This window comes from Entelurus aequoreus, linkage group LG09, assembly GCF_033978785.1.
Source record: "Entelurus aequoreus isolate RoL-2023_Sb linkage group LG09, RoL_Eaeq_v1.1, whole genome shotgun sequence".
Taxonomy (NCBI): Eukaryota; Metazoa; Chordata; class Actinopteri; order Syngnathiformes; family Syngnathidae; genus Entelurus; species Entelurus aequoreus.
The window spans coordinates 61,521,967-61,534,541 of record NC_084739.1 but is presented as its reverse complement, the minus strand read 5'-3'; the positions used below and the strand labels follow the sequence as shown (position 1 = coordinate 61,534,541).

Below are 12,575 nucleotides of genomic sequence, written 5' to 3'. Positions count from 1 at the left end.
TCATTAATTTCAGTTACTCTTTACTTTACCAAAAAAAAGTAATTGAATTACTCACGGAATTCATCTTTAATACATGTAATTAATTAATAGGAAATGTAATTAATGCGTTACTTAAAAAAACACCTTAAAATATCTGGCATAATGCATTTGAGATAACTTTCATACAAAGTATATACACTATAGTGCCAAAAGTATTTGGCCACCCATCCAAATGATCCGCATCAGGCGTCCTAATCACTTGGCCCGGCCAAAGGTGTATAAAATCGAACACTTAGGCATGGAGACTGTTTCTACAAACATTTGTGAAAGAATGGGCCGCTCTCAGGAGCTCAATAATTTCCAGTGTGGACTGGTCATAAGTTGCCAACTGTGCAACAAATCCAGTCGTGAAATTTCCTCGCTCCTAAAAATTCCAAAGTCAACTGTCGGCTTTATTATAAGAAAATGGAAGAGTTTGGGAACAATAGCAGCTCAGCCACCAAGTGGTAGGCCACGTAAACTAACAGAGAGGGGTCAGCGGATGCTAAAGCGCATAGTGCAAAGACTTTCTGCACAGTCAGTTGCTACAGAGCTCTAAACTTCATGTGATCTTCCAATTAGCCCATGTACAGTACACAGAGAGCTTCATGGAATGGGTTTCCATGGCCGAGCAGCTGCATCTAAGCCAGACCTGGGCATTGTACGGCCCGCGGGCCGCATCCGGCCCTTTGCGCATCCCTGTCCGGCCCGCGTGAGGCCAATCATAAATTACAAAATAAATTTCAAAAAGTATCTATGTCGAGTGTGCAATACAACGGTGCTGCTTTTGTTTTGAAAAGCGTTATTTGTATTACTTCCGTGTGGACGTATGCATTTCTCACAAAAGCGCCAGAAAAAGTAAGGCGTTTTCTGACGGAGAGTTTATTAAGGAGTACTTATTGGACTTTGTTGCGCTGATAATGCCCGGAGACATGGACTGTTTTTCGCTAACTTTGGATGAGAGCTCTGATGCAGTCAATTAAAGAGACAACCACAGGTAATGACTTGTTCACAGAGGTAAATGCGTGTTGGGACAAGCTGGCAGGTGTGACAATCCAATCCACTTTATTTATATAGCACATTTAAACAACAAAATGTTTCCAAAGTGCTGCACAACAATATTAAAAACAATATTCAAATATTATCCTTAGCTCCACCAATGACTGAATAAAAAGAAAAAACAATTACATATAAAACCAATATAAAAAACCTTTTAAAATAAATATGATTAAAAACTATTTTTAACAACAGATGGTTGTCCAAATCTGATGGGGAAAAATGTTGGATAATGCAGGATAAAGTGACCATCAAAAGCAATATGCTTTTGTATAAAGTTAAGTTAGGTTAAATTAAATTATTATTATTATTATCATCATTATTATTTATCTTACGGTATATCAAAAATAATATTGAGCAAAATTTAATTGAAATATTGTCGTGTGGCCCTCCAGCAGTGCTCGGGTTGCTTATGCGGCCCCCGGTGAAAATTAATTGCCCACCCCTGACTTAGACCCTTTATGGTCCCCGGGAGCCCTGAAGGGAAAAAAAACAAAATCCATATATTTTGTTATGATTTGAAAATGAAAACTATCAAAATGGCCCCCGCAGGCTTTAATTTTTCCGTGTGCGCCTCAGTGGAAAAAGTTTGGACACTCCTGCACTAGTGGTATGCAAACTCCCTCTAGTGGTACGCCAAATAATCACTTAATGTAATATTCAAATACAGTGTTACTGTTCAAACGGTGTGTAGTGTTACAGTGGCCAAAAATATGAAATATACTAGTTAAATAAAACATCTGCCTTGTTTTTAATGAATACCTAGGCCTACTACGCTACTGTATTTAAATGTTGATCAATATATAATATAATATAATATATTATACAATATAATAGCAGAACCTCCATAATAATCGCCTAAATTCCCCCCAAAAATGGATTAACTCGCTGGAATATAAAGACAATATATCATACATCCATAAACGTGGATGCATATGCGAAAGTGCAGTATATTTATCTGTACAGTAATCTATTTATTTATATATGCACCTTATTGCTCTTTTATCCTGCACCACAACGAGCTAATGCAACAAAATTTCGTTCTTATCTGTACTGTAAAGTTCAAATTTGAATGACAATAAAAGGAAGTCTAAGTCTAATATGGTGGTACTTAGAGAGCCAAGTTTTTTCTAAGGTGGTAAACCTATTTTCCAGTATATTCAGACATTGTTTAGTTGTTCGGCTTCTGTCGTACTTTTCCGGTCCTGAAACAGTTGGGAGAGGTTTAACTCAGCTTGCCTGACTATGAGTGCTTGTTAACGGGTAGATTTGAAGAATGAGTGAGGAGATGAACAGGGACACGAAGAAGGAGATAAAGAACGTAAGTGAGGGCTGGATGGTGGATGTCATGATAAGAGTCTTAATGGAGAGAAGACAGGACTGCCGTATGAGCCGGACCACTGCTGATCGGACACTTTCATCACCACCTACGGGCCTTGTCATCTGCCACGATGCTGGCCATGGGCGAATATCCTTAAAGAGCGCAAGATTAATGACGGCAAGCATATCATCGCCTATCACGTGACACCAGCATAGCGTCTCCATTTGTTCTAATTCTTGTCAAAAGTCTTCATCTGGAGCTCTGGGACGCACAGCGGCAAGCAGCACTCTCGCAGATAAAGAACAACAACAATTACCCAAAACAACTTCTCGCCTTGGCCTTTTCGCCCTTGGCTGAGGTAATAAAAGTGTCAGAGAGTAAATATGGTTCCACCTCCCACCTGCAGTCCCTGCTGCAGTTGTCCTCCGTGATTCCGTCCTCGTCCTCGCCCCAAATGTCCACGGCGGAGAAGATCAAAGCCACCAGCACGGCAAAGCAACACAGCAGGGCAAAGATCACGATGCACTTCTGCTGCGACTGCAACAGATGGGGGGGGAAAATAAACAAGAAAACATAGATTTTTATCAACGGCACTGTCAAAAAAAGGAGGCTTTAACCTTGATTTCCATTGGCTGCTGTGTGTGTGTCGTGTGATTTAACGCACACCTCAACAACACACTGATGGAACACGAACACATGATGTACGTCTGACCGCACGTAAATAACACCAGGTGTAATCATGAAAGGACGCCAGCGTTTTTAGCTGTAAATCCTTACATGTCCAGCCAAAAAAGGGCGGTTTAGTTAGTTTGTTCGGACGATTCGGCGAAAAAAAATACACAGCCTATATTCATTAGATTCGAAAATTAGATGGCAAAATCGAAGGAATTGTAATCAGTGTTCAAAAACATTGTTGTATGATAATGACGTTACTAACACTGATACTTTCACTAGTAATGAGTAGCCAAATAAATATTGTTATGTACAAAACCCAAAACCAGTGAAGTTGGCACATTGTGTAAATCGTAAATAAAAACAGAATACAATGATTTGGAAATCCTTTTCAACCTATATTCAATTGAATAGACTGCAAAGACAAGATGCCTAATGTTCGAACTGGTAAACTTTGTTATTTTTTGCAAATATTAGGAATTTGATCCCTGCAACACATTCAAAACAGCTGGCACAAGTGGCAAAAAAAACTGAGAAAGTTGAGGAATTCTCATCAAACACTTATTTGGAACATCCCACAGGTGAACAGGCTAATTGGAAACAGGTGGGTGCCATGATTGGGTATAAAAGCAGTTTCCATGGAATGCTCAGTCGTTTTGGTTGGTGGTATTTTGTAGAGTCCCGGAAGAGTTAGTGCTGCAAAGGGTTCTGGGTATTTGTTCTGTTGTGTTTATGTTGTGTTACGGTGCGGATGTTCTCCCGAAATGTGTTTGTCATTCTTGTTTGGTGTGGATTCACAGTGTGGCGTATATTTCTAACAGTGTTAAAGTTGTTTATACGGCTACCCTCAGTGTAACCTGTATCGCTGTTGATCAAGTATGCGTTGCATTCAAGTGTGTGTGCGTACAGACGCCGCACATATCTTGTGACTGGGCCGGCATGTTGTTAGAATGGATGAAAAGCGGACGTGACGACCGCTCGTAGAGGGCGTTAAAGGCAGTGCCTTTAAGGCACGCCCCCAAGACTGTGGTCTGGGTGGACTACGAGATATAATGACGGTTGCCTCAGCTCAAAGCCTGAGCCCCGACATTAATGAACTAGCATCTAGAAAAAATGCCAGGTATCTGGCTTGGGCACATCAGATTAGATCAGTGTGTTGCAAACTGAGCAGTTTAAAGTCCTGAATGGTTGGTTTATTCATTGTTATTTTATTTTCAAATTTATTAGCCTGTGGAAAAAGTTAATGTTGATATTTACCTCAGAAGGCTGCAAATAGAAAAGAGGCATTCAATTTTTATTTAAATTGTATTTGATATGCCATTGATATTTTTTAATTATTATTACTATTATTTGAAACTCGGTTTTGCATGTCACTATAAAGTTATATAACCCTTGCTTGTTCAATATTCAATGCAAAACTTGTTTGGGTCCCTATTAAAAGGTTAATTTGTTCAACCTTGGCCCGCGGCTTTGTTCAAACTGTGATTTCTACTCCAATAAAATCCTTCTACGAGCTATTATCCCTAAAAGTTAGCTTAATTTTTTGATATTTTGGTGGAATTCCAAAAATATTCCTGTCAAGTCTACCTGGTTGCCCCCCACCCCAACCGCTTGATGGTTAATGGAGGAGGGAGTCCCAGGTATGGGAGAGCATTAATGCTCCCTCATCCCGATGGATGGTTTCCTTGGGCCGCTTCCTTAGTTCGATCGCCTCCTTAATCCATCGTTTAAATTTGTTACTTTCTGTCCCGCTGATTTTTCTGTTGTCCCAGTCCATGATGTGGTTATTTATTTTGCAATGATCTGATATGGCTTGACAGGTCTGCCTGGTTGGCCACGTCTATAAGAACAGCTGATAGGTTACACGTCACAGTGGTCAGGTGACCCTTCTTAAGAAGACTGCAGATGACAGTCGAAACATGTCAGGTAAAAAATCCATCTAATATACAGAAAATATGATCTGATTACAATAAAAATTTAAAAAGTAAATAAATAAGAAGACATAATGAACCTTTTTGAGCTACTTTTGATTTGGTTTTAAGTCAACAGGACAGCGTCAGAAGCACAGCAAGTTCAATGCAGGAAATATATTTTTAGAAATGAAAGCAGCAATAGCATTACAATAAAATAAACTTGATATCAAATACGTTTGTAGAAGGAGGCAACATCCCACAGCAAACGACACACAACAAGTAGCACACACACATACACACTACTACTTTGTAGAAATAATGAACAACAAATCAATGATTGGAGTTACAAGCTTGCAATGCAACAATTCGCGGTTTGTGGACAAGGAGACTACAGCCATCGAAACATATTCAATCTCTTTTTTTGAATGATCGCTAACACAATCCAGTAAAAACATTTAACAGAGCTGCCGTAACAGCCCGCAAACTGCAAGTATGAGCTAACAAACACAGCTGGACTAATGCTGCTCTGCCTGGGTGCTAACGTCACGCGTCGCTTAGCAACAAGCATTGCCTTTTAAAGGCTCTGGTCTCATAAAACATCCCTCAACTGCAAGTGCTAGATATTTGAAGTATTTTATAAAGTAACAGTAATTAGTTTCTCTTTTAATTAATTAAATTTATTAAAGAGTTATTTCGCAAATAACTAGTAACTATAATTGATTACTTTTTAAAAGGAATTTGCCAAACACTGATCGTAATAAATAAGAATTGCGATTTGTATGTGAATTTATATTTTCCGGCACTGTGTGTGTGAACATTTACAGTTGTATACATCAATAAACTATAACAATTATATAATTGATGATGGTAAAATCAATATATTTATTTAATCAAGTGTATGTGTATGCTATAGCAATATGTGTAGTTTAGCATGAAAAAATGATACATTCCTTCAATGAGTTCCTACTAATTTTCTGGTAGAGCTAGGCTTCAGTCTCTCCCTATTTTTCTCCAGTCAGTGAGAAACTAATGCGTTCAAAGTAGTGGCGTGAGTTTGTGTTTCACTCCCAATTGCTTAATCGTGCTGTAAAACAATAACACTAAAGCAAAACTCATTACGCAAAGAGAACACGGCAGCTCATTAGCTCATATTGCTCACACCACACTCGCGCCATTAGCCTCTCTTTGCCGCTCTTTGGACACAACCACTTATTATTGTAGCGCACTGATTTGTGGCCCTTGCGAGAGTTGAATTAATCTCAGACGGCGCTGGGGAAGATATTTGCTTCCAGCCTCTAATGCTCACACACAACGCTAGCCATCTGGACTGATGTCCGGTTTTATGTTCCCCTTGCAAACCTTACTGGAGTCGATGGCAGTGAAGTCCTGTATTGGAACCCACTCAGTACACAGTGCAGTATAAGTGTTACCTGACACTGGGGCAGGGCATGAGGATCAATAGACTTTACTGGCAGTCATGTTCTCAATAGGAATAGTTCATTTTAATGCATCTCATTCATGCTTGCAAAGCTCTCGATTACGGGAAATAGAACTGATCTGAATAAAAGATGGACACACCGACGACGCCTCTGTTGACATCTGCTCTGACAAAATGTTTTTTTCTGTATTGTTTCTGTCCGTCTGCTCCATATTAGGACACAACCAAGTGATAGAAGTGTTGCCAAATGGACGTCAGAAGCGCAGTACTGTAAAGTTGGAACTGTATCCACAGACTTGTTTGATTCACCTGTTCAAGCTTTAAGACTTCCTCTGTAGTCCGCAGTCCTCAACGTGAGTACACAACCAGCGTTTTTATATATCTTGTCAATGGACAATTCTATACAGTGTAACCTCGGTTTACGAACTTAATTGGTTCTTGAACAGGGTTCTTAAATAGAAAAGTTTATATAGTTAACCAAATTTCTCCATAAGAAACAATAGATAATGGGTTGCTCTGAACACACACACACACACACACACACACACACACACACACACACACACACACACACACACACACACACACACACACACACACACACACACACACACACACACACACACACACACACACACAAACAAACAGAAGTCCCTTTGGTGCCCTCACAAACAATCAGAAATCACAATAGTCCTTAAATTTAACAACCATATTGCTACAATTAAGAACATTTTAAAAAGTAAAATCCACTTTCATCGGCAAAGGAAAAGCTGATGAGAAAGGAGCAGACAGAGGGGGGGTGTGTTTGTGTGTGTGTGTGTGTGTGTACCCCTGGAAGTGCCACTGAACGAGAGGAAGTCTTATCAATACCATTAATGTTATCCTGGCAAATACCGTATTTTTCGGATTATAGAGTGCACCGGTATATAAGCCGCACCCACTAAATTTTAGAAGAAACAAAACATTTTTACATATATTAACCGCACCGGACTATAAGCCACAGATATATACGTTGTGAAATTAGTTATTGACACAGAAAGATTTTGTAAATGTTTATTTACATTCCCTAATTGTTTCCAAACAGTGTCTGTAACATGGCAGTAAAACGTTAGATCAAACAAAACATAAGTCATCGTCATGAACCCACTAGCTGTGGAAGCTAGCTCTCCAATCTAACTCCACGGTGACGTTTTGGTGAATTTACTGAGGAATTTGTGAAAGTAAAACAATACAAAAAAAATGCTTTAAGTTATTAATACTAACAGACACTCGTAAACGTATATATATATATATATATATATATATATATATATATATATATATATATATATATATATATATATATATATATATATGTATATATATATATATATACATATATATATATATATATATATGTATATATATATATATATACATATATATGTATATATATATATATGTGTATATATATATATATATATATATGTATATATATATATATGTATATATATATATATATGTATATATATATACATATATATATATATATATATATATATATATGTATATATATACACATATATATATATATATATAATATATACAGTATATATTATATATATATATATATACATATATATACATATATATATATATATATATATATATATATATATATATATATATATATACAGTATATTTATATATGTATATATATATATATATATATATATATATATATATATATATATATATATACATATATATATATATATATATATACATATATATATATATATATATATATTTATGTCAAAAGCAAAAGTTGCAGGTAAATCTACTGTTAAAATGTTGGTTGCTGTACTTTAATTGAAAATGTCTTGAATGTTGAAAATGAGAGCTTTAAAGGTTTTCTTTTGCTGATTCAACACTTAAGTGTTGGTTGCACTTTATTTAAACAAAAATGGAATGCATCGGTCATCAATTGTTGTTTATTTTCTTGTTCGTATCCATAATTCATTCATACATAATTCCCTTGCAAGAAAAAACAGGAATATAGGAAACTCTTTCGATGGCAACTGGCGCAATAATTGCAAAAAGACAGTTCGAACAGTAATCACTAGCTGTCAACCAGAGCATTAATCGCTAACTAATCCGCAAATCGCTAGATGGCAACTACAGCGTTAATTGCTAGCTGGCAACAAGAGCGCAAATCGCGAGCTGGCAACAAGAGCACAAATCGCTAGCTAGCAATTAGAGCACTAATCGCTAGCTATCAACAAGAGCGCAAATCGCCAGCTGGATACTAAAGTGCTTATTGCTAGATATCTTAAATGCTAACATGCAACACTACAATAATATAGTTGTTGTCTGTTTTTATTTTAAAACTGCAAAGTACAGTAAGTAGGGTGTCCATGCCTATGTCATTTATAAACAGCACTACAATGTGTATTTAAAAAGATTTAAATTTGTGAAGAAATACTACTTATGAAAATGTCCAATCAACTACATATTTAACAACCCCCGTGAAGTAACTTCGCAGACCCCCTGGGGTCACAGACCCCCTGTTGAAAACCTCTGCTCTAAAGTATATCAAAGGATACTTTCTTGTCTAATGAGAAGATATACAGTAACGACAAATAGATGCTGAAATGTGAGGGGTGGACTCACATTTGTAAGAGTGCGCAAGAGTATTAGGTCACCGCTAGCTTTCACTTTTAGCTCATCACTAAGGGGGCAATGTTTACATGTGTGTATCCCCCCTCCACGAGTCCACACACACTTACTTTGAATCCCCGAGGGGCACGGTGAGTGACAGGAAAACATCACTGTGTGCTGGCAAGCACTCAAATTGCTGACAAGGCAAGAGTGTATGTGCAAAGAATGTGCTTCACTTCCAATAATCTCCTTCAGACTCGTCATCTCTTTTGAAATGGGTCAAATTTCATTCACAGTGGACACCTGCATGCTGTCTGTTTCGTACTTCTTCAAATTAGTCATCCTAAATCACACAATCACAAGTATTAGCAGCATATTCATCTTTGTATTACAATAATTGGATCCAGACTACTTTTGGACTTATCGACTTTTCCTATGATTCGGTTTTTGACGAAAGATGGCTACTGTTTTTGTTTGCCGTCTCAATTATCATGCAGCCAAACATTGCACGTAAAAAACGTCCGCCTGCAATCTGTGAAGGTGGCGCATAGCAGCTGTTGGAATGATCCCAGGATGCAAAGAGGGCAAGCACTGTGCAGGCAGAAGGATATTTGACTAGGTACAAGGCAGACAAAAAGCAATCCAGTTAATACAGAACACTGTGGCATACATAATATAATGATCCAGCACTAAAGGAGGAAACAAGGTGAAACTAAATCACTTAACAATGAGGAACAGGTGTGCTGCCAAGACAAGGTGCACTGCAAAAAAGAGCTGTCAAAATATAGGATAAAAAGACTAGATGTTCGAAAAAATACTAAAAACTAGTGAAATTAATTAGCTGCATGGACAGATTACACTTGATACGACATTCTAAATTAGGATTTGTATATCTAGAAATTATCAGGTCTTTTAAGATAGAAACAAGTATTTTATTCTGAAAACAAGCATTATTCAACTTGCAATTATTAAATTAAGCATCATCGAGATGTTGCAGACTCTTTAAACAAGATTGTCTACGTGGGGAAAAACCAAAATGTCTTATTTGAATAGTTTTTTTAAATTGAATTTAATATTTTTAGGATTTTTAAACTATAATAGAAAAAATATAGTTATTTAATGCGGAAGTTAAGATTAGCCGTTGACTAAAAATAAGTAAATAGCTCTTAAAACTAGGGACATTTCTAGAGATAAAATTGTGGCAAATAATGTGCACTTTTCCAGAAAAGTCAGTTCTCATCACAATTAAAAATGTGTTCCTCAATCCCTTCAATAAGAGCAAGCAAAAAATGGCTGCCAGCAAGACGTAAAAATAATGAATGAAACGTTCATACACGGAAGCATATTTAGTGCGATTTAAAAGCGTGCATACCGAAAAGTTTGCAAATAGAAGGGTTCGTAAATAGAGGTTCCACTGTATATTATATAAACATTATAATACAATTCCCACCTCCGGAAGAACTTTGAACATGTCACGAGGGAGGTGCTGGACATTGAGTCCGAATGGACCATGTTCCGCGCCTCTATTGTCGAGGCGGCTGATTGGAGCTGTGGCCGCAAGGTAGTTGGTGCCTGTCGTGGCGGTAATCCTAGAACCCGTTGGTGGACACCGGCGGTGAGGGATGCCGTCAAGCTGAAGAAGGAGTCCTATCGGGTTCTTTTGGCTCATAGGACTCCTGAGGCAGCGGACAGGTACCGACAGGCCAAGCGGTGTGCGGCTTCAGCGGTCGCGGAGGCAAAAACTCGAACATGGGAGGAGTTCGGGGAAGCCATGGAAAACGACTTCCGGATGGCTTCGAAGCGATTCTGGACCACCATCCGCCGCCTCAGGAAGGGGTAGCAGTGCACTATCATCACCGTGTATGGTGAGGATGGTGTTCTGCTTACCTCGACTGCGGATGTTGTGGATCGGTGGAGGGAATACTTCGAAGACCTCCTCAATCCCACCAACACGTCTTCCTATGAGGAAGTAGTGCCTGGGGAATCTGTGGTGGGCTCTGCTATTTCTGGGGCTGAGGTTGCTGAGGTAGTTAAAAAGCTCCTCGGTGGCAAGGCCCCGGGGGTGGATGAGATCCGCCCGGAGTTCCTTAAGGCTCTGGATGCTGTGGGGCTGTCTTGGTTGACAAGACTCTGCAGCATCGCGTGGACATCGGGGGCGGTACCTCTGGATTGGCAGACCGGGTTGGTGGTTCCTCTCTTTAAGAAGGGGAACCGGAGGGTGTGTTCTAACTATCGTGGGATCACACTCCTCAGCCTTCCCGGTAAGGTCTATTCAGGTGTGCTGGAGAGGAGGCTACGCCGGATAGTCGAACCTCGGATTCAGGAGGAACAGTGTGGTTTTCGTCCTGGTCGTGGAACTGTGGACCAGCTCTATACTCTCGGCATGGTCCTTGAAGGTGCATGGGAGTTTGCCCAACCAGTCTACATGTGTTTTATGGACTTGGAGAAGGCATTCGACCGTGTCCCTCGGGAAGTCCTGTGGGGAGTGCTCAGAGAGTATGGGGTATCGGACTGTCTGATTGTGGCGGTCCGCTCCCTGTATGAACAGTGCCAGAGTTTGGTCCGCATTGCCGGCAGTAAGTCGGACACGTTTCCAGTGAGGGTTGGACTCCGCCAAGGCTGCCCTTTGTCACCGATTCTGTTCATAACTTTTATGGACAGAATTTCTAGGCGCAGTCAAGGCGTTGAGGGGATCTGGTTTGGTGGCTGCAGGATTAGGTCTCTGCTTTTTGCAGATGATGTGGTCCTGATGGCTTCATCTGGCCAGGATCTTCAGCTCTCGCTGGATCGGTTCGCAGCTGAGTGTGAAGCGACTGGGATGAGAATCAGCACCTCCAAGTCCGAATCCATGGTTCTCGCCCGGAAAAGGGTGGAGTGCCATCTCCGGGTTGCGGAGGAAACCCTGCCCCAAGTGGAGGAGTTCAAGTACCTCAGAGTCTTGTTCACGAGTGAGGGAAGAGTGGATCGTGAGATCGACAGGCGGATCGGTGCGGCGTCTTCAGTAATGCGGACGCTGTATCGATCCGTTGTGGTGAAGAAGGAGCTGAGCCGGAAGGCAAAGCTCTCAATTTACCGGTCGATCTACGTTCCCATCCTCACCTATGGTCATGAGCTTTGGGTTATGACCGAAAGGACAAGATCACGGGTACAAGCGGTCGAAATGAGTTTCCTCCGCCGGGTGGCGGGGCTCTCCCTTAGAGATAGGGTGAGAAGCTCTGCCATCCGGGGGGAGCTCAAAGTAAAGCCGCTGCTCCTCCACATCGAGAGGAGCCAGATGAGGTGGTTCGGGCATCTGGTCAGGATGCCACCCGAACGCCTCCCTAGGGAGGTGTTTAGGGCACGTCCGACCGGTAGGAGGCCACGGGGAAGACCCAGGACACGTTGGGAAGACTATGTCTCCCGGCTGGCCTGGGAACGCCTTGGGATCCCCCGGGAGGAGCTGGACGAAGTGGCTGGGGAGAGGGAAGTCTGGGCTTCCCTGCTTAAGCTGCTGCCCCCGCGACCCGACCTCGGATAA

The 12,575-nt window shown here is 40.3% G+C and overlaps 1 protein-coding gene across 4 annotated transcripts in view; it reads right to left on the bottom strand.

Annotated features, from left to right (window-relative positions):
• The window catches only part of LOC133657589 (inactive phospholipase D5-like), a 109,441-nt gene that overhangs the window by 23,537 nt on the left and 73,329 nt on the right, over positions 1–12,575 (bottom strand). For all 4 annotated transcript variants that reach the window (XM_062059079.1, XM_062059077.1, XM_062059078.1 and 1 more), the window contains one exon: positions 2,796–2,932. In XM_062059079.1, coding sequence (XP_061915063.1) covers positions 2,796–2,932 — 137 coding nt within the window. The remainder of the gene's footprint in view (positions 1–2,795; positions 2,933–12,575) is intronic.